The sequence below is a fragment of the Chlorocebus sabaeus genome, chromosome 5 (assembly GCF_047675955.1).
Source record: "Chlorocebus sabaeus isolate Y175 chromosome 5, mChlSab1.0.hap1, whole genome shotgun sequence".
Lineage (NCBI taxonomy): Eukaryota > Metazoa > Chordata > Mammalia > Primates > Cercopithecidae > Chlorocebus > Chlorocebus sabaeus.
In genome coordinates this window covers 16544914-16568386 of record NC_132908.1, presented here as the reverse complement: position 1 = coordinate 16568386, position 23473 = coordinate 16544914, and the positions used below count along the sequence as shown (strand labels likewise).

Here is a 23473-nt window from a genome sequence, read left to right as displayed (position 1 = left end):
AGTTGCGGGGACAGGGAGGGGGCTGGGGAGGACTGGAAGCTACTGGGGCTGTGTCTGAAGAACAGACCCAGCAAGATGTGGCTGAGCAATGGCTGACACCGTCAAAGCAACCCTTTCCTCTCCTTTCCTCTTCTTGTCGCCCCTTCATTTATACAACTCCTCCATCGCCACTATTAGGTTGATGCAAAAGTAATTGCGGAAAAAAAAAAAGAAAAAGAAAGTAATTGCGGTAATACTAACAAGCCAAGCACATCCACTTAACTTCCCCAATGCACTCAGCATTTTATATGTGTTGTCTCATTTCAGCCAACCACCCTATAAAGACAGAAGATGAGTTTTTGTGTCCATTTTACTGTGGAGACCGAGTCACTGAGAGGTTAGGGTTCTGTCACGAGTAATGGCAGAGCCAGGAATTAAACCCCCTTGTCCAAGCTGTCCTTGACCTTCAATCTGACCTGGTTCATTCCCCTGAAACACTAGGGGCTCCAGTTGAATGACCGGAGACCCTAGGGTGTGTGGCTAGAAACAAGTTTTTCTGAGGCCATCCCTGGGGGCTGATGAGGCAGAGCCCCTTCCCCAAACCTCACTGCATCTCCCCTCTGCATGGCTGCCAGTGGACACGGATGTCCCCGAAAAGGGATGGAGCTAGGGCTTCCTTCTAAATCCCTCTTCTTTGGAGAGCAAAGGAGAAAAGTCACGAAAGCAAGGAATGCCTCACAGAAAGCTAACCATCTCCTAAGCTTCTGGACTCAACATTTTCCCTAGTGGTGGTGGGGCGAGGGGACAGACAGCGCGAGGGATGGGAGCAGTGGGGGCGCTTTACCAAAGTCAACATTTAAAATCTATTTCTCTTCCCCTGAATTTTTCAGACTTGCAGCCATGAGGAATTGTTTCCTTAATTATATTCAACTTCCGGCATACTCTTGGCTGCAGTTTGGGTGATGTTGCGTTAAGCAAAATGAGAAACACAGGGCATCCATCTGTGTGTACGCACATATGTATATGAATAGTTACTCATATATTAAATTTCCCTCCACCCCTGTCTCCATCTCCACATTTAGCAAAGAAATAAAAGGACCACTGGGCTGAAGCTCAAATCCCTCCTAAGCAGAGGGAAATCCGGGTGTCATGGTTTCCAGAAAGGGAACACGATCTCCGTATGGGGTGTAATTACATCTTAGCTTTCTGCAGAAGAATAGTTTATGGCTTAAATGCTATTAATTGTAAGCCGTTTTGTTCCATGGGAAGTTGTTCATTGATAACTACCCAATTAGGGTTATTTTGCAATTAGTCTATTCACAGTAAATTTATTGCAAAAGGGGGAGACTGTGGTGTAGCAAATTAAAGCGTCGCTGAGGCTGGGTGTGCAATGGCTTTTAAATGCCAATCTTATTAACCAGCTCATAGGTCCTGGGAGGGTGTATCATCCTGGCCAGTGCAGCAAAGGTCTCAGGACAATCCCCAGCAAACTCACACTGCAAAGCCATGCAGAGATAACCTCAGCATGACCAGGAGAAGTGCAGGAACCCCTGGCCTAAGATGCTGAGGTTTTGATTTTTCTGAACAATTGTGGAGCGGTGATGAAGCAAATAGGGATGCAATGTACACTAGCACTACCAGGCACAGTTCTCAGCTGTGAACTAGTCCCTTGGAAACCCTCTAAGCTAAGCATGATGATGCTCGTCTCCCCTTTGCAGATGGAGAAAACGAGGCACAGAGAGGTCAAGCAACTTGCCCAAAGTCCTACAGCTTGTGCACGGGACATCTGGGATTCGGATCCAAGTGGTCTGGCTCCACCACCCCAGGCTCTTAACCATAGACATCACCAGTCCCCCTTGTTTCCCAATAATGCCCTGCCTTCTCCCTTGCAACTCACTCTACTGGCACCAGAGAGAGAGAGAGAGGGAGACGGCCTACAGGTGGAAGAACAGCTCTGGGGCTTGACAATTTGAGATAAAGTGACCCTTTTGACTCCCCAAGAGGGACAGGCTTATGGAAAAGGATGCAGGCTCTGTAACATGAGTTCCAATACCAGCTCTGTCATCTGCTGGCCATGTGTTTCTCACCAAGGACTCCCCTTTCTTGAGCCTCAATTTCCTCACTGACAAAAAGGGTTCACGATAGACTTAGCCTGTAGGGCTGGTGTGGGGACACAGTGTGATAAGGCAGTCTTGCATACATTAGCATACGTGACCCTTGAACAACACAGGTTTGAACTCCATAGGTCCATTTATACACAGATTTTCTTCCCTCCTGCCATCCCTGAGACAGCAATAATGCCAACCTCTCCTTCTTCTCCTCAACTCAACATAAAGACAAGGATGAAGGCCTTTATGATGATCCACTCCCACTTAGTGAACAATAAACATACTTTCTCCTCCTTATGATTTTCTTAACTTCTTTTCTCTAGCTTACTTACATTTATTTATTTATATATATTTTTTTTGACAGAGTCTCGCTCTATTGCCCAGGCTGCAGTGCAGTGGCACAATCTCAGCTCACTGCAGCCTCCACCTCCTGAGCTTAAGCAATTCTCCTGCCTCAGCCTCCCGAGTAGCTGGGATTACAGGCATGCACCACCCCACCTGGCTAATTTTTGTATTTTCAGTAGAGATGAGGTTTTACCATGTTGCCCAGGCTGGTCTTGAACTGATGACCTCAGATAATCCACCTGCCTCGGCCTCCCAAAGTGCTGGGATTATAGGCATGAGCCACCGCGCCTGGCCTAGACAGTATATAATGCAAGTAACATATAAAATGTGTGTTTATCAACTGTTTATGCTACCAGTAAGTTTTCAGTCAGCGGTAGGCTATTATCAGTTAAGGTTCTGGGGGAGTCAAAAGTTGTGCTCTAGTTTTTGACTGCAAGGAGGTTGGCACCCGTAACCCCAGAATTCTTCAAGAGCCAACTATAGACAGTAATAGCATTTTGCAGGGATAAGAAAACTAAAGCCCAAGGGCCAAATCCGGCCCATGGCCTATTCTTTCTTTCTTTTTTTTTTTGAGATGGAGTCTTGCTCTGTCTCCCAGGCTGGAGTTCAGTGGCGCGATCTCAGCTCACTGCAACCTCTGCCCCTCGGGTTCAAGCAATTCTCCTGCCTCAGCTTCCAGAGTAGCTGGGATTACAGGTGCACGACACCATGCCCAGCTAATTTTTTTGTATTTTCAGTAGAGATGAGGTTTCGCCATGTTAGCCAAGCTGGTCTCGAACTCCTGACCTCAAATGATCTGCCTGTCTCGGTTTCCCAAAGTGCTGGGGTTACAGGCGTGAACCACCACACCCGGCTGGCCTATTTTTATAAGTTAGGTTTAATGGGAACATAGTGCATTTGTGTATGTGTGGTCTCTGGCTGCTTCTGCCCTATGGCAGACTTGAATAAAGTGTGACAAAGACTGGCCCCCAAATCCTCAAATACTTGAGATCTGGCCCTTCCCAGAACAAACGTGCTGTCCCTGATATGCAGAAAGAGCTCAATATTATCCTGACGGAATGGCATTCAACTCAGGCCTCCAAAACTTCTCCACCAGGCACAGGTTAACAAAAGATTCTGGAAACGCTGCACTCCACTTAATTATTGCTACACTCTATGTGCCAAAGCTAATCAAGAATAGAGACAGGAACCACCTGGACCACTTAGACAAGGCTGAAACTGCAAGGGAGAAAGGAAGCTTTCCTTTCTAAATCTTTCCATTTGAAAGTATTGTGTAGGCCAGGCACTGTGGTCCAGGCCTGTAATCCTAGCTACTCTGGGAGGCCGAGGTGTGTGGATCATTTGAGGTCAGGAGTTTGAGACCAACGTGACCAATATGGTGAAAACCCACCTCTACTAAAAATACAACAATTATCCAGGCGTGGTGGCAGGCACCTATAATCTCAGCTACTCAGGAGGCAGAGGCAGGAGAATCACCTGAACCTGAGAGGTGAAGGTTGCAGTGATCTAAGATGGTGCCACTGTGCTCCAGCCTGGGCGACAGAGTGAGACTGTCAAAAACAACAACAACAAAAAGCACACACACACAAAAAAACAGATATAAAACAAAAGTACTGCATAGACACATGCTTGTTACTAGAAACTAAAATAATATAGATGCACTTGTTTAAGCTGTCCCTGCTGCCACCCTGTCCCTGCAGACAGGGCCCACAAGGAAGGTTTGCTGTCTGTCCATCCAGGCCTCTTTCTGTGTACTTAGTGTATATGGCCACCTCCTAGCTGATCTAAATCCTCTATTCTGTGACCAGTGCTAAACACAGAGGCACATATTTAAAACGAAAACCACCTCTAATGAACTGGGTCACCTGGCATAGGTCTCTTCCCCTCTATGAGCCTCATGTCCTTATCTGTCCAGGGAATCCAATGAAGAGTTCTCTAAGAGGTCCTTCTAGGCTACTTTTCTGGGGAGCCATTCTCAGGTTGCACTTCCTTTCTGCATCAAGAGAGTTGTGTGAACTGAGTATCTGCCTTCTCAGGAGGACACCAGGCAAAGCCTTGTGTAGCTCCTGGATGCACCAATGCTGGGGGAACGGAAAGCCCTTACTCCCCAGTTCTGCAGCTGGCTTGATTCTCTGACTCTATGCCTTGACATTGAGCAGCACCTCAGTGGATCCTTTCCAGCTGTATCTGTTGACCCTGACACCTCCCCAAACTCCATCTAGCTTGACTCTGATATGCCCCCAACCCCACTGGAGCCCCCAGAGCTCTCTGTTGCCTCCATGCTCATTTAAGGGTCTTTTACCTTCGGCGATAACAAAAGTAGGTGTTGGCATTTGGATTTAGAAGCAACAAGGGAGTATTGTGAACCTCTGGCCACTTTGTGAGGGACAGCTGGGCTGGCTTTGCAGTGTGGCCCAATGAGAAGGAGGGATGGCCAGGAGTCAATAGTGAAGTAGGCTCCCAGGGATGGTGGAGCAAAAAGACCCCTAGAATACAAGCTGCTCCCTGAACAGATAAGAAATCCAGGACCTGAGAGCAGAAAGGACTCTCCCTATTAGCTGGTAGCTGAGCTTGAATGAAATCCACACCCGTTTATTTCAAATGCATTCCTCTCTGTTTGTTGCTAGTGGCACCGACTCTTTGTGGGAAGGTGCCTTTTGGATGCTGTCACCCTCTCCACAGAGAAAACCACTGAGCAAACGAATTCACAAACGTTTTGAGAAGTAAGATCTTCTTCAAGGAAAAAATAAAATTTGAGAGTGTTCCCAGAGGCTGGATTATCATAAGCTAAGGTGGCAGGGGCTAGCGGGAGGGAAGGGGGCATGCCCTAAACAACAGTGACCACGAGTCAATAACCAGCGACCATGTGGCTGGGTCATGGGTACATTGGGGTTCTGTCTACTCTGAGTGGGTCTGAAATTTCCTGCCGTAACAGTAAGCTTGTAAGGTCACGTAAAGGCCATGCGACCTCGGGAGAGGGATTTTACATCTCTCATCTGAAAAACATTGGGCTCATGACATCAGCGTCAGCCTCACAAAGTGGTGGACGTCATTAACAAATTGACTGCACAGAGCCTGGTGCTGTGTCCAGCACACAGTGAAACCTTACTAGCCACCTGCGGCTGCTGTCATTCCCCTTCCAAGGGCACTAGAGAAGGGGAAAATCACCACCAAGAAATATACATCAATGGCATGATTACACATGTGCTAGTGAAACTGGTCTCCCCATCTTCAGAGGGCCCCTCCACTCTGCCTGTGACTTTCTGGATCAGAGCTCTGATCCCTCCCTATGTCTCAGCAAGAGAGCTGGTTTATCACCAGGTCATCAGCACATAGAAGAGTGCCAGTGAGGGGAAAGAGGGAGGGGAAAAGGAAAGAGCAAGGAAACGTGAAAGGAAGGAAGGAAGGAATGAAGGAAGGAAGGAAGGAAGGAAGGGAAGGAGGAGAGAAAAAATAGGAAAGAAGAGGGAAAAAAGCAGGAAGGAATGTAATAAGGGAAGAAAGAAAATAGGAAGAAAAGAAAGGAGAGAAAATTAAAATAAGGAAGAAAGGAAATAGGAAAGAAGGAAGGGGGAAGAGAGGAAAATAAGGAAGGGAATGAGAAGAGAGAAGAAAAGGAAAGGAAGAAAGCAAGCAGGAAGAAAATAAAAGAAGGGAGGTAAAAGGAGAATGAAAATAAAGGAATGGGAAGGAAAGAAGAAGGGAAATAGGAAGCAAATGAGGAAGAAAAAGAAGAGGGAAAGAAATTTTCAATAAAGAAAAATGGACAGAGCCTCTGAAGTTAATGCAACCGATTAGAAACCTCTCAAATCATAATCAATTACAGTAATATTCATGTCAATTCTAATCCCAGTATTCTGCTGAAAAACAAACCAAACCATATCAATACAGCTCCCTTGGCTCCTGCAAACATCACATCAGCTCCCGATTTCACTCTAATTTCATCCTTTGCCATAAACGCAATGGGTTAAAGCACCTACAAAAGGTAATCTGATTTTACAAAATTTTTCTGATACAAGACTTCAGCATTCAGGGAGTACTAGAACACATCAGATCTCACGTGCTCATCCGGGGTTTGGAAAACAGGGCAACCTCTCTCAGGAGCTCTGAGAAGGTGAGCAGAATGGGGCTGGGCAGAAGGAGGAAGTGGCCAGGAGATCTCTCTCTGAGCCACTGGGGCTGGAACTTACCCTCCAGGGGGCAGAACCGAGTCACCTTCTCAGGCATCAGCAGCCCTAACTTGTGGCGGCAGTAGGTCTCCCCAATCTCCTGGCGGCAGTGCTTGGACTTAGCACGGGACAGGGCAGAGATGGCCTCCTTGCCCGAGATGTCACACTTGGGGGGCTGGTCATACTTGGTCTCGGGGGAGCTGCCCCCAGTTTTCCTGGCATGAGGCAGTCTGGACACATCCTTCCCACGGCTGCTGTTGGCTATGGCTCGGTCCCCGGGAGGCAGCACCTCACCGGGGCCTTTCCCAGGGAATGCATGTCCTTTTCCTTTCTCCTGCTGTTCCAGCTTCCTTTTCAAAAGCTCCTTCTGTCTACTCGGTGGCTTCTTCGCCAACTCAGGCTGGTGCTTCTGCTTTTGAGTCCTGGGTGCGAAGTTGCTATTGTCGACATTCTCAAAGTCTTTGGGGACAGAGTTCTCGTTGTTGCTGTCTGTTCGCACTTTCTCTTTTGGCCGGTGAGAAAAGTAGCCATCCTGGAGAAGAGGGGAGAGAAAGAGAAGAGAAACTTGACTGAGCGATCACGCTAAGCGGACTGGCCTTAGGAGAGTGAGTCATACGCACATGGCAGCCTGGGTCATAGTTTCACATCCCACTTTTGCTACTGGTTTAACCTCTGGTAAGATGTTTCTCTCTGGACCTCAGTTTCCCCATCTGGAAATACAAGATGCTCCAACCAGAAACGAAGGCTTTTTCAAGCTCTAAAAGGCCATGACTACGATTCTCAATGCTTCTTATTAACCACACCTTTTCAAGTCAGTTTCTTTCCTTGATTATTTCGCCACTGGGTAACAAACATTTTGTTCCAGCGTCCTGTTTAAATTCCAGCTGAAAGTGCTGTGATGGTTTACTTAAGGGCTGGAAATGATATAATAAAGTTATAAAGGGAAAAATATTGGTAGGATATTATATACATTCCATTGCCTTTAGGACATGCTCATATATCTATGCCCATAAGAGAAATCAGACTGAGCCGTTGTAAATTCCGTGGGAAAGAAATCAGCGGCTTTTTTTTTTTTTTTTTAAAGAGGAATGCAGCCCTTGCAGGATAAACCTTACGCTAAGTCCTAGAGCAATGCAAACTTGTGACACTGTTGTGCTTGAGTTTGGCTCTTCATGTGTGTATGTGGAACAGAACTGATGAAGTCACTTGGGGTCGAGGCAAAGATCAGGAGTCATTCTGGAGACCACGCGTGGCATGGATGTTTCTAGAAGGGCTGGACCCCAAACTCAGCTCCTCTATGGGTAAATGGGTCCTGGTTACTTTGATCAGTTGAATGATCAAATGCATCATTCAACCAATGCCCCGAATTGTTTCTGCAACACGCTGCTTCTGCTTGAAGCTCATTCCCAAGGCCTTAATCTGAAAGCGTATCCAGTGTCCTAGAACATGGCCCCTTGACCTCTAAAACCACATAGAACAGTAATGGCTCCATATACCTGCCCTTGTTGCTATGGAAACACAGGGGCAATGAGCAGCATCCCTGCTAGATTTCCTTTTAAGGCAGGCTGAAATATGCCTCTTACCAGTTCCCAAGGAAAAAGTGCCAGGGCCTGAACAGCGGAACTGCAGTGGTAGCCAAGGGCAGCTGACCCTCAGCAAGGCTCCCACCCCAGCAGGTCAGCAAACAACTGCCCGTGTTTTTATAAATAAAGTTTTATTAAGACACAGCCACATCTGTCCATTTGTGTATTGTCTATGGCTGCTTCCTGATACAATAGCAGAGTGAATAGTTGCAATAGAAACTGGTCTGAAAAGCCTAAAATATTTCTATCCTAAAATATTTCTAAAATATTTCTACCCTTTAAGAAAATGTATACAGATCCCTGCTTTGCTGGAGTGTGAGTTAAAAGGCTTCCTCCTCTTGGATTTGGTTAATTGTTTCTGTCCTCACCATCCATATATGACTTAGTGATGGCCTGGAGAAGAAGATGCCCCTAGGACCGGGTGTGGTGGCTCACACCTGTAATCCCAGTACTTTGGGAGGCCGAGGCAGGTGGATCACTTGAGGTCAGGAGCTCGAGACCAGCCTGGCCAACATGGCAAAACCCTGTCTCTACTAATAATACAAAAAAAAAAAAAAAAAAAAAAAAGAAAAACAAGCTAGGGGTGGTGGTGCACACCTGTACTCTCAGCTAACTCAGAAAGCTGAGGCAGGAGAATTGCTTGAACCTGCGAGGCAGAGGTTGCAGTGAGCTGAGATTGCACCAATGTATTCCAGCTTGGGTAAGAGTTAAATTGTGTCTCAAAGAAAAACAAAACAAAACAAAACAAAACAAAAAAACAAACAACAACAAAAAACAAAACAGATGCCCCTCTAGCCTCTGCTCCATTGCTCTTAGCTGTAAGTACGAACTTCTCCTATTTGGTGGAGGCTCTGACACTAAGACACCTTGTGGCCACTCTGTAAGCTGAGTATGGCTATGACTTTCATTTTGCAGATGGGGAACTAAGCATGCACGAACAAGTGACTTGCCCAGGGTCACCCAGCTAGTTGGTGGTGAAGCTGGAATTCAAACCAGACAGATCACAGACCCCACACTCTGGGCTACCAGGGACACTATCCACTTCCAAGAAATTGTATGATCCTTATTACACCCACCACCCAAAACCCTTAAGCACTGCAAGCTGACACTGAACTGCAAGATCTGTCCCCTCCCACCCAGCTAAATCAATCTGCTCTAGGTGTGTGACCTCCAAATTGCAATCTTCAGGCCGGCCAGTGGCCTACTGTGTTGCAGAAGGTCATAGGGAGACAGTAAGCAGCAGCCACAAAGCATGTGGAGTTTGAGGCTGCAGGAGCTGGGAGGTTAACAAGGCAGGAAGAAGGAAAGAGATCCAAGAAAAAGGAGCTGATCCGTCCCATATTGGGTCACAGGGCGGCTACTGGTCGTACACAGGAACTGCTTTTACATCCAGATCTATAAGTGAGGGCCTTCTGCTTCTGGTCTGTCTGATTCTCCCACAGAGATCTACAAAAAATCCCCTTCAGTGGGTACCTAGACTACATCTTTATTCTTGTAACCTAAACAAACACTGCTGATGTTCCCTGATGTTCCTCTTTTCCCGTTTTTCTATCCAGAGGCCCTTGAAGAGTCCCAAGCAGCCTCTCAGACACATTTTCTGAGCTCTTACCACCAGCCAGGCACCATAGTAAGTTATTCACAGGTATTATATTACTTAATAGGGTACTGACAATTGGATGTATTCGCTTTGCCATTTTATAGAACGAGGAGCCAACGCTGGTTGTGATACATTCTTCAATATGGATCACGTGCTAGGTGCCATGCTAAGCGCATAAATGGAGTATCCAACTTAACTCCTGGAAACAAGTTCCAACGTAGGCACTGACAGAAAAGGGTGGAAAATAAGGTTGGGAATGTTAAGCCATTTGCACAAATTCATCTTGGGGAGGTGGTGAACTTGCATCTGCCCGATTCTAAAACCTGCTATTGTATCACGTCTCCTGTGTTTTGCCGAGAGGTAAATTGAGAAGCATTGAGCTCCCCTGCAGTGGAATGGGTATCACCCTCTTTGCTCCTATCAGCATCTGTCGGGATGAAGCTGATGGGCAGGGGTGGCATTCAATAAAGCTATGAAAAACCATTTCAGTTCCATTCCTTCTAGGCACGTGTTAAGATTGCACGTCCCTATTTCTTGCACATTAGGCACAGACAAGAAACACGATATGGCCAAGAGCAGTGACTGGAACCCATAAGGTGTCATTCCCTGGATACCACAATATCCAGCCACCCTCCTGCTGGTGGAGGTCATGCATCCCTTAGTGAGGCCCATGTGAAGCAGAGACTCCACCAATCCTCAGGTTGCAGAAATTGACCCCTGCTGCTTTGAGTCACTGAGATTTGGGGGATCTGTGTTATTGTAGCATGGTCTAACTCATCCTGATTAATCCAGGAGCCAACCTGATCTCCTTTCTTCCTTTGAGCTGACTTAGGTACAGGAGCCAATTTTTTTCTCCCTCCAACAGACAGAAAAACCTATCTGACGACTCCCATGCTCCAAGAACATAAATTTAAATTCTGTCCCTAAGCCCATTTTCTAGAAGCTTCTAGAAATGTCTAAAGGGCAGGGAGTAAGCCAGAAGAGCTACTGCCCTAATGGACATGTTCATTTTCTCTCTTCAGACATATCCTAAGTGTTATTCTTGGGCTCTTCTCTTTCCTTATTATCAGCAAGGTTCCCCGCCACACAACAGAAAACCTCCACAAACCCCCATTTCAAAAGATCCTGTTCTCCATCACTTTCTGGCTGAACTTCGCCAAGCAAAACCAGACAGAAAACACTGCGATCATCTCCCTCTACCCCCCATGGTCAATGATGCTAATCTGACAATCAGAGAATGGCCAATTCCTCTGGCTAATGTGTAATACCAGGAAGAGGCACCATCACTGATTCTAAAGGGACTCATGACTAATACCTGCCATCTATTCAAGAGAGGCCACTACAATGGCAATGATTAGCTTGTGGTGGCCCTGTGAACTTCTGCCTGGCCCCGGATGCTGCAGCCACGGGAAATAAAAAGATTCGAGTATAAGAGGGAAGGAAAATATTTTGTCTTCTGGAATGAAGAGCTCACAGATATTAGATCGTTTCCAGAAAAGTCAGAGAGAGGCGCAGTCAGCGAGAACTGGAGGCCTGAGAATTCCTGTCCCTCAGAGTCGCTGCCATTTTCTATAGTGACTGCTGGAGTTCTCTCTAGCTTCCCCCCTCCAATTCATTTTTTTCTTTTCTTTTTTTTTGAGATGGAGTTTCACTCTTGTCACCTAGACTGGAGTGTAATGGTGTGATCTTGGCTCATGGCAACCTCCGCCTCCCGGGTTCAAGCAATTCTCCTGCCTCAGCCTCCTGAGTAGCTGGGATTACAGGCACCAGCCACCACACCCAGCTAATTTTTGTATTTTTAGTAGAGATGCAGTTTCACCACGTTGGCCAGGCTGGTCTCGAACTCCTGACCTCAGGTGATCCACCCACGTTGGCCTCCAAAAGTGCTGGGATTACAGGTGTGAGCCACCGTGCCCGGCTCATTTTTTTATTTACTATTTAAACACTTTATTTTGCTATGCAACTATAGACAACAATATAGTACTATATGCAACATACAGCAAATTGTATATTGTTGCATGCACTACAATATTGTTGACTACAGTACTGCACAGCAGATCTCTATGGTTTCTTCATTGTGCATGCATGATTGAGACATTATGCCTGTCCATCAGCAACTCCCCATTCTCCTCCCCAATCTCCCAACCCCTGGCAACCACTATTTCACTCTCCAGTTCCAGGATTCTGACGATTTTCGATAGCTGATAGAAGCGGAATAAATACATGTGCTATCTGTCCTTCTGTGACTGGTTTATTTCAGTTAGCATAATGTCCTCATCAGAGTTCATCCATGTGGCTGCATGTTGCAGGATGTTCTTCTTTTTGAAGGTTAATATCCATGGTATGTACGTGCCACATTTTCTTTATCCAGCCGTCCAAGGATGGACGTGACGTATCACTTCATGTTCCCCCTAACTCTACATCTGACTGCCAAGAGGTGAACAGATTTTGGCTTTTCTGTCCTTTCTGTGGAGACTCAAGATCCAGAAAGCCAAACCCAGGATCTCTTCCCTTTACAAAACCAATCTTGGGAGATCTCCAGGCAGACCCATTGAAAACAACCATCATATGCCCAGCACCAAAGCGGCCCATGATCTCTGTCCTTTGAATCTTCTTGAAAACTCTTCGAAGCAGACAGTATTAGTCCTCCTTAAAGGGTGGAGACTAACACAGAGAGAGGTTAAATAACTTGACCGAGTCCACGCTGCTAGTAATGAAGTGACTCAAACTCTCTGTGTCTCAGTTTTCTCATTTAAAACATTGGGATGATAACCCCGTGGCATCCAGGGAGATGATAATAATACTCACCTCAGGCCAGGCACGGTGGCTCATGCCTGTAATCCCAGCACTTTGGGAGGCTGAGGTGGTCAGATCATGAGGTCAGGAGATCGAGACCATCCTGGCTAACACTGTGAAACCCCGTCTCTACCAAAAATACAAAAAATCAGCCGGGCGTGGTGGCGGGCGCCTGTAGTCCCAGCTACTCAGGAGGCTGAGGCAGGAGAATTGCTTGAACCCAGGAGGCGAAGACTGCAGTGAGCCAAGATCGTGCCACTGCACTGCAGCCTGTGTGACAGAGCTCTGTCTCAAAACAAACAAACAAACAGCACCTCACCTCTTGGGTAATTCAATGAGGAAGAGTGTATGTAAAACTACTAGAACATGTGCACCACACAAAGCCGGAAGAATGAGCAGCAAACCAGACTGGGTATCTCTACCAAATAACACTCTCTCTCCCCTGACAGTCTCCACCTAGAGGACAGATTGGTTATTATTTCTCAACTGTGATCAACTGGCGTCATCTTCTCTACTCTTAATCAATCCAGCTCTCTCACCTTGAGTTGTTTATGCCAATGCAACCCTTTGACTTACTTTATTTTAATGTACTTATTACAATGATTGCACATTCAAATGTTTGCGTGCAAGCTCCAAAACTCTAATTGCTCTGCTGTTGCCTTACCTCTAAGCTGCTGCTAGAATCCATTTTTATTCTGGAGAAATAATTAAATGCAATAACGTCCTCCGTTTCCATTCAACCTTGGGCATGTTTAGAGCCAATTTCAATCAGGTAGAAATATGCTAAACAATATGGCTCCGAGAGGCAGGTTACCTGACCCACGCTGCTGTTGCAAAGACACGTGGGTCTGTTTCCATTTTTCCCAGGTTCTCTTGGTTCAGGATGAATCTATACTTAGTCTACTGAATCCCGGCTCCTTGCTCCCATTTCTGAGGGGTGGGGGTGGGTTGCTGTGATTTTTAAACTATCCACTTAGAGATAAACCTTTGCTCTTATTGTTTATGTAGAAAGAGCACCAGGCAGGGATGGGGAAGACCTGCATATTAGTATTGCATTAGCTGGTGTCCAATTTTCTTATCTGTAAAATGATGTGTCCCGAATGTGTGTTACTAACCATTCTGAGTTAGTCATTAATCAATGTATGCAATGAACAAATTCTGCCCCTTCAGCTCATTAAAAAAACAGTTCGATGGCCCTTAAGAGACCAGGAACTGAGGAAAAGACGGAAGCTCCAAAGGATATCCTGTCTCCTCCCAGCCCTATCCCTCCATCATCGTCTATAGTAGCACACTGAGATTCAGAGGTCTGGACTCAGGAAGAAGTGAGCTTGACTCCTCCCTTTTTCATTTGCTGGGGTTCTTCAAGCTGAGACAGAACATTTCTCCTCTCTTTGCCTCAGTTTCCTCATCCATCCCAAGGAGCCAAAGATGGCACTTACCTCCCAGGGACTGAATTGATCAAGCACAGAAGATAATGCCTGACACGTGCTAAGTGCTTAAGAAACATGTATGTCTTAGGTTCCGTTCCAAGCCTGTTGCACACACTAACTCATCTCCATGATGAGCTGATAAAGAAGATGCTATATTTTCTACCCATTTTTCAGATTGGAACATTAAGGTACAAGGAGGTTAAGTGACTAAATCCACACACCTAAAAAACAGAGGAGCCAGGATTTGAGCCCAGGCTGCCTAGGTCCGGAGGTCATGCCTTTCAATACCCTACTGCCTCTCCACAGCAATTAGGAATAGGGACAGGGCCAAAGGGAAACCCCAGCCAGGTGCACTGCTCAGACATGAGGGCGTCCGTCCCACCCGCTCATCGTGACCAGTTTACGGCTTCCTTTTGTGCCATGTGCACGCACAGCCGGCTGGGTAGTTGTTAGCTGTTGAACTCAGTGTCCGAGGCTTCGTTCCAATCACCAAGGCTACCAAGGCCACTGGGAGGGACACACGGGGAGAGGTCTGCACCTGCTTCCAAAAAGACCTCCGTGCCAGGGTAGGCAAATGGTGGAAGCGCAGTGTGCGTGGCTGTACCAATTAGGACATGCAATTACCCAGGCTGCCAATGCAAATAGACCTAACAGAGGCCCCTGGCCCAGCTCATTTGCATGCACAAAAGGTGGCTGGGCTGGCCAGCACTTAGAAACCCGTGGACCACGCTGGACACGGGCAGGCCCTGCTGTAACAGAACCCTAAGTAAAAAAACCCTTTGCAATGTAGCATCATGTTAACGGGATGCAAAACACAGGACAGGCTGAGATGGGAAGGAGGGAGACTGATAGGGCTGAGTTGGAATCCGGTCTCTGCTTCTTAACTCTGAGATGGAGGACAAGAGATTTAACCTCTCAGAGCCTCATTTTTCTCATCTACAAAAGAAAGGGGTAAGAAGACCTACTTTGCAAAGGTAAGGTGGGGATTAACTAACATGTCACACACATAGAATGCTATTTAACAAAACAACATTCGGTGAGAGGCTTGATGTATGGTAAGCACTCAAGTGGCAGCAGGATGATATTTCAAGCCAGCGTCTTGTGACCTGATGAGCAGGTCTGAGACTTTTTGGAAAGGCAGGGTGTTGAGGCACAGTGGGTTGAAATCTGGACCCCGTCCTTTGCTCACTGCGTGGCCCGGGGCACAATGCCTAACTTTGTCTGCCTCAGTTTCCTTCCCTGTAAAATGGGGACAATAATGCGTACCCAACCTAATGAGGCTGTCATGAGAATTAAAGTCAACACATGTAAAAACACTTAGTTTAATATCTAGAACTTAATAAATATTAGGTATAATTTTTTAAAACAGAATTAATGCTTGCAATGGTGATTTAGTAAAGTAGTTCTTAAAAAGTGTGGTCTGGGAACTGTTGGGGGTCCCTGAGGCCTTCTCAGGGGATCTTTAATGACAAACTATTTTCACCATAATATAAAGACGCTATTTTCCTTTCTTGTTTACTCTCTTATGAGTGTACAGTGGAGTTTTCCAGAGGCTACATAACACGTGACACTGCAACAGAAATCAGAAGCAAATGTGAGAATATAGCTGTCTTCTATTAAGCCAGGTGTTACAGAGATTTGTGAAAAATGTAAAACGGTGCCTCTCTTCTCCCTAAATGTGTTTTTGTTGGGGAAAATATGCATATTTTTCATAGATATATTTTATATACACAAGTAATAGGTACTGTGACTGTTTTTAAGTGAATTAATAAACATTTTAAGAATGCCTTAGTTTAAAAGTTACTATATAGAAAACATTTGATAGAACCTACCTAAACCAAAGCTCTCTGGGGATCCTCAATAACGTTTGAGAGTATTAGGCAATCCTGAGACCAAGTTTGAAAACTGCTGACATAATACATAGGCACAATCACAAATATCTACTGATTATCAAAATTAAAAGTTTAGGATTCTTACTATGCAGCCATAAAAAAGGATGGGTTCATGTCCTTGGTAGGGACATGGATGCAGCTGGAAACCATCATTCTCAGCAAACTATTGCAAGAACAGAAAACCAAACACCGCATGTTCTCACTCATAGGCGGGAATTGAACAATGAGATCACTTGGACACAGGAAGGGGAACATCACACACCAGGGCCTGTTGTGAGGTGGGGGAAGGGGGGGAGGGGTAGCATTAGGAGATACACCTAATGTAAATGACGAGTTAATGGGTGCAGCACACTAACATGGCACATGTATACATATGTAACAAATCTGCACATTGTGCACATGTACCCTAGAACTTAAAGTATAATAAAAATAAATAAATAAATAAATAATAAATAAATAAATAAATAAAAAAGAAGTCAAAGTAATAAAGGGCACCTACAAATGTTAAGCATAAAAAAAAAAGACTTAAAAAATAAATTTTAAAAAAAAGTTCAGGATTCTTTTATGTTGGCTGTTTTGCTATATGCCAAGCCTTTAGATTTGTATTTTACTTCCATTCACAATACACACACACACACAGAATAGACAGAAATTGAAGTTGAGTGACAAGTACTTTTTTTTTTCCTTTGAGACGGAGTTTCGCTCTTTGTCGCCCAGGCTGCCATGCAGTGGCGCAATCTTGGCTCACTGCAACCTCTGCCTCCCAGGTTCAAGCCATTCTCCTGTCTCAGCTTTCCAAGTAGCTGGGATTACAGGTGCCTGCCATGACGTCCAACTAATTTTTGTATTTTTAGTACAGACAGGGTTTCACCATGTTGGCCAGGCTGGTCTCGAACTCCTGACCTCAGGTGATCCACCCACCTCGGCTTCCCAAAGTGCTGGGATTACAGGCATGAGCCACTGTGCCCGGCCAATAAATAATTTTATATAGAGAGGAACCCAGGCCCCTCAAGTCCTGACTCATCCTCAGGGAGGAAGAATGACCTGCTGTCAAGAGTGGGTCCTTGATCAAACTGTAGCCAGCCTCCTCTGCCCCCTTTTACTACTGGGCCTCAACCTTTACCTATAAAGACTTGAGTGAAACACTAACATCATTTTTCTTTTTCTATTTATTTATTTATTTTTGAGACAGGGTCTCATTTTGTTCCCCAGGCTGGAGTACAGTGATATGATCACGGCTCACTGCAGCCTCAACCTCCTGAGCCCAAGTGATCCTCATGCCTCAGCCTCCCGAGTAGCTGGGACTACACAGGCTTTCACCACTATACACCCAGCTTTTAAAATTTTTTGTAGAGACAGGACCTTGCTATGTTGCCCAGGCTGGTCTCAAACTTCTGGGCTCAGGCAATCCTTGGCTTCCTAAAGTGCTGAGATTCCAAGTGTGAGCTACCAAGCCTAGCCTGAAACACTAACATAGTTTCTAACAGCTCAAGGCCCCATCCCTGGGATGACCCCAGCTCCTGCTTAAAGGGACTGCTTTAGAAAACACAAGGCTGCCAAAATAATTTACTGTTTGTTCCAGCTAACACCTCTAGACAGGGCATCATCTCCCAGCCTCTATAAGAGAGCAGGAGCCAAACTTCATAAACAGCAGTTAACAAACCCATTTGGGTCTCACACAGACCAACCCTCCTTTCCTGCATTTGGTAATTCTTCACTTCCCTGACTCCACTGAGCTCATCTCCCTTCCCTCCCTCCTACCTCCCTCCTTCTCCTATTATTATTATTTATTTATTTATTTATTTACTTATTTATTTATCTTTTTGAGAGGGAGTCTCCCTCTCTTGCCCAGGCTGGAGTGCAATGGCATGATCTCTGCTCACTGCAACGTCCGTCTCCCAGGTTCAGGCAATTCTCCTGCCTCAGCCTTCTGAGTAGCTGGGATTACAGGCGTGCGCCACAACGCCTAGTTAATTTTTTTTTTTTTTTTCGTATTTTTAGTAGAGATGGGGTTTCACCACATTGGTGAGGCTGGTCTCGAACTCCTGACTTCGTGATCCGCCTGCCTTGGCCTCCCAAAGTGCTGGGATTACCTGCGTGAGCCACTGCGCTCTGCCTCCTTCTCTTTTTAAAACACCCAGTGACCTCTGAACAAATCCAGGTTGAGTTCTGTTCCATGCTGGACGTTTTTTCTATTGCAACAGGCATTACTGATTAAATCTGTCCTTACCTCTTTCACAGGGTCTGGCTTTGTTTATGTTTGACGCAGCCCAAGGCCACCTAGCCTGGACCTCAAGCCTGCAAGGCTAAGTCCCTGGGGTAAAAACCGAAGAGCCCAGCAAAGCATGCTCAGAGCCGAGCCCCTGCCTTAACCCACTCCCTCTTCCCAACCCCACCATGGGGACATGACAGTGGCAGTCATGGTGCTCAGAGCACCCAAGGGACTGCGGGCAGGTGGCAGGGAAAGATCTGCACTGGCATCTTCTGGCTCTTTCCCTATCAGCATAAGAGACAGCTGTGTGGTACAGAGATACACAGCAGAGGGCGAAATAATGGCAGACGAGAAAAAGAGGAAAAGGAAGGAAATGAGGGAGAAAATGGAACAAGAAGAAGAAACGAACATCAGCTATTGTTTACTATGTGCTGATTACCTACCAGGCATGGAGCTAAGCCCTTGGTTTGGCATCGCTATTTATTCCTCAAAACTATCTCAAAAAGTAGGTCGGGGTCAACAAAACACCCTACCACCTGTCTTTGTCAATAAAGTTATTCTAGAACACAGCCTTGCCCATCCGTGCACACACTGAAAGCTGGTGCCTTTGTGCTGGGATGGCAGAGTTGAGTAGCTATGACAGAGACTGCATGCCCAGAAAAGCCAACATCTGGCTCGCCGCAGAAAAAGTGAGTGCCCCTTCCAATGGGGCCACTGAGGCTGAGCCAGGCTTGCCCACGGTCACTCGGTGGGTAAGAGGCAGGGTTAGAAGTGACGCACAGGAGTCAGACTCTGGAGACAACATGAGGTTGCAAAGTCAGACCCAAGGACAGAGGGAGAGAGAGCAGAGCCTTCCAGAAATGACAGCAACCATGTCTGTTGTGGAACAAAATGCCTTACACACAGAAGGGCTTCTCTGTGGGGAGAGGCCTCCTAACTGTTTTAAAAGTGTCCCGAAGGCTGGCCTCTTCTTCGTTACTATTTGAACAGTTTGCCTCTGATTAATTGCAGCATTCCATTCCATTATTCCACAGTTATGGCCACAATATCCAAAGATACAGAGAGAAAGAAGGGGGTGTGGTACAGAGACACAGAGAGAGAGACAGACACAGAGAGAGACACAGAGAAAGAGACACAGAAAGACAGAGAGACACACAGAGAGACACAAAGACAGAGAGACAGAGAGAAACACAGAGACGCAGAGAGACACAGAGAGACAGAGAGAGAGATACACAGAGAGGGAGAGACACACAGAGAGAGAATGTGAACAACCCAGTCTTGCTTCAATAATAAAGCCTCTGCATACCTCTCAGACAAGGTTTCTCAAGGACAGCGCTGTTGACATTTGGGGCTGGATAACTCTTCGTTTTAGGGGCTGTCTTGTGTATTGTGCGGTATCTAGCAGCATCTGTGACCTTTACCCACTAGACCCCAGTAATGTGCCCTTGTTACAATCAAAAATGTCCCCTGAAGTAGGGGTGGGGCAAAATCACCTTCCCACCCCTGACCCCTGCTAAGAACCAGGGCTCAAGGACCCATGCTGGCCGATCTCAGCTGCTCAAATCCCGTTCCCATTCACAAACAGCCTTTCTCTGATTTTCAAACAGACCCTGGAATCCAGTCAGAGCAGTCAGAATAGGAGGGAAGCTGGTATGAAGAGAGCTGGCTGGAGAAAGGGCCAGAGTTAACCAATGAAGGGTGTCCCAGAGGGGAGAGAGGGAGGAGGCTGGCAGGGGTGACCAGGGAGAAGTGGCAGCTGCATGGGGAAAGTGGGAGAAGTTAGGGTCCCCACTAGGGAAGGGTGACATAGAAGAGGAGGGACACATTCATTTGGGCAGTAGATAGTCCTTGAGTTGATGGCATGTTTTTTATTTTTCGTTGTTGTTTGGTTTTTTTATTTTTTTATTTTTGAGACAGAGTCTTACTTTGTCACCCAGGCTGGAGTGCAGTGGCACGATCTTGGCTCACGGCAACCTCAGCCTCCCAGGTTCAACAAATCCTCTCGCCTCAGCCTCCCAAGTAGCTGGGATTACAGACGCACACCACCATGCCCGGCTAATTTTTTGTATTTTTTGTAGAGACACAGTTTCACCATGTTGGCCAGGCTGGTCTCCAACTCCTGACCTCAAGTGATCTGCCTGCCTTGGCCTCCCAAAGTGCTGAGATTACAGGCGTTGAGTCACTGTGCCCAGTCATGTCTCTTAATTTAAGCCAGAAGGCACAACTGGGACCCATGGCTCCTTCAGACACACAGGTGTCTGGTTCGCTCTGCAGACTGTTTTCAATTGTTTAACTTAATCTCGGCCCGTATTTCAAAATCTAGAGATTTCATCTAAAACTTTGGATTTCTGCCCTTTCTGGAAACATCAGGGACCCGACAACACTGAGTTTAGATTTCCATGTATGACAGTCGTCTTGAGGCTAAGTAGTGGCCCCATGGTCTCCAGAAGGTGCATGAGCTCTGTGGACCACCACAGCCCCCATCCGGCCTGCCCAGTGTCCCCTTAGCCCTCTGGCATGACTGAATGCAGTGACACTGCTTCCCACCAATGACAGGCTCTTCCAGCAGGCCTTCTACCTCCCGAGCTTTGCCTTGGAGATCTCAGAACCCCAACAAATCCTTGTATTCCAGAGTGTTTGATGGAGGTGGCACTGTCCCTAATGAGGTGTTCTGGAAGCGTGTGGTGGCATTTCCCGTTACCATAACGATTGGGGGACGCTCTCGGCAGTAAGTGGGTGGCAGAACATCAGAAACCCAGCAGGACAGGGGAACACGCATGGCTGGACAATGAAGAACTGTCCTGCATCCTGCATGACTTCTGAACGTCCCCAGATGTCCCGTGTGTAAACAACTCATTTATAATTATCCAGGCCAGGAGCCTAGCTTAGATTTACATATGACACAACATTATTATGAATGGTTTTAACGCAGCCAAATTTTCTAGGAAAGTAACTACTGTTTCACTCAAGAAGAGATTTTATATCACTGAGTTTGACCACAGTTTCAGAAAATTACATCATCAAAGGCCACACAAGCTGTGGCTGTGAGTCACCAACACACACATCCATTCCCCACCTGCATTTGTAACTACTGAGTTCTCACTGACTCAACATGCAGTGGCTGACCTCTTGATGTATCCTCCAGCCTCTTGCAACGAAAGTGTGGACCATTGGCCAGCAACATCTGCATCAGCTGGGAACGTGTTAGACGTGCAGGATCTCAGGCCCCAGCCTGGACCACAGGAATCAGGGTCTGGATGTTAACAGCATCCCCAAGCAATTCGTCTGCACATCAAAATTTGAAAAGTACACCAGGCGCGGTGGCTCATGCCTGTAATCCCAGCACTTTGGTAGGCCGAGGTGGGTGGATCATTGGAGTTCAGCGGTTCGAGGCCAGACTGGCTAACATGGTGAAACCCTGTCTCCACTGAAAATACAAAAATTAGCCAGTTGTAGTAGTGGGTGCCTGTAATCCCACCTACTCGGGAGACTGAGGCAGAAGAATCACTTGAACCCAGGAGGCAGAGGTTGTAGTGAGCCAAGATCATGCCACTGTACTCCGGGCTGGGCAACAGAGTGAGAATGTGTCTCAAAAAAAGAAAAAAGAAAAAAAATTGAGAAGTGCTAATGTTGTTGCACCCATCATTCATTCATTCATTCATTTGGGAGACAGGGTCTTGCTCTGTCATCCAGGCTGGAGTGCAGTGGCATGATCTCGGGTCACTGCAACCTCCACCCCCCAGATTCAAGTGATTCTCCTGCCTCAGCCTCCCAAGTAGCTGGAATTACAAGCATGCATCACCACACCTGGCTAAATTTTATATTTTTAGTGGACACAGCGTTTCACCATGTTGGCCAGGCTGGTTTTGAACTCCTGACCTCAAGTGATCCACCTGCCTTAGCCTCCCAAAGTGCTGGGATTACAGGCATCATCATTTAAATAATAAAACATATTATCTGTTTATAAACTGCTGTCATATATTTCTTCTTACTATTTTAGCAGTCTATTGATCTCTTTTAGAGTTGTGGGTGTTTAAGTAGGTTAGAATAAGTCTGGATTTCATTTCCGGACATGTGAAAGGATTTTAAAAGATCTGTGACATTGAGCAGGGCTGGGTCTGCTAGGGTTAAAATCACAGGTTGATTCATTCCACAAATGTTATTTGGGTGTCCACTCCCTGACAGGGCAGCGGAAAAGGATATAGGAAGGGGAACTCAAGTACGCTTCCGGCTGTTGGTGGAATTCTGAGACAAGAAAGTGAGTATGTATGTAAGTTATTTTAATACAGGACCAAAAGGGAGTGTAGGGATGGGTGTGCTCAGGGTTTGAGTTTCATCAAGGATGTGGAGCTTCACATGGTCTGGGGTCCAAGGAGAGTGGAGGAAACTTCAGAGAGAAAGCAGTTTTCCCGCCTCATCGTGAGAAGAAAGGAGCAAGACAGACAAAGGAAAAAAGGGCTTTCCAGGCAAGGGCAAAGCATGTGCAAAGGTGTGGTGAGAGGACCAGCCCAACTCCTTTTATAATAACAGTGATCCCAGTTAACACTTACCGAACATTTATTCTAATGACTGAGCTACATACTTTATATAGATTGTCTTTAAAACTCCCAGAGCAGGGCCAGGCACGGTGGCTCATGATCTGTAATCCCAGTACTTTGGGAGGCTGTGGCGGGGGAGTTATTTGAGCCCAGGAGTTCAAGAGCAGCCTGGCCAACACGATGAAACCCTGTCTCTACTGAAAATACAAAAATTAGCTGGGCGTGGTGGTGTGCACCTGTAATCCCAGCTACCCAGGAGGCGGGGGTTGCAATGAGCTGAGATTGGGCCACTGCACTCCAGCCTGAGCAACAGAGGGAGACTCTATCTCAAAAATAAACAAACACACAAACAAAAAACCCCAGAGCAACTCTATTGGATAGGTGCAATTAGTATTCACATTTTACAGGTGAGCGTATGGAGGCACAGAGAGGTTAAGTAACTTGCCTCAAATCACACAGCATGGTTATAAAACTTACGTTCTTACTCCTGTGGGCTGTTAACAGCTACCCTTGGCTCAGTACCCCACAGGTTTCCAAAGTCCCCCCTAGGAGGCAATACTGCTTCCACCAAAGGCCCTGGAAGAAAGCAATCACTAACTGAGCTGATCTTTGACCTGGGGTGGGGACAGGAGGAGTCGGGAAGTAGAGAGTTATCTGAAAAGCCTGGGCTCCTGGTGTAAAGTCCTGTTGCCTGGCTGCCTGTGATTCATTCTCTACTTCTGTTATTTAAGATTCATTTCTAGGTTGGTACCACACACCTGACTCCTGAAAGCTCCAAACCACAATATTCTATTTGTTCCCTGGTTTTATTTCCCTATACACCT

The 23473-nt window shown here is 46.4% G+C and overlaps 1 protein-coding gene across 1 annotated transcript in view; it reads right to left on the bottom strand.

The window, feature by feature from the left end:
• XYLT1 (xylosyltransferase 1) overlaps positions 1-23473 on the bottom strand; it is a 373697-nt gene that overhangs the window by 151836 nt on the left and 198388 nt on the right. The window contains exon 3 of the mRNA XM_007986630.3: positions 6623-7133. Within this exon, the coding sequence (XP_007984821.3) occupies positions 6623-7133 (511 nt within the window). The remainder of the gene's footprint in view (positions 1-6622; positions 7134-23473) is intronic.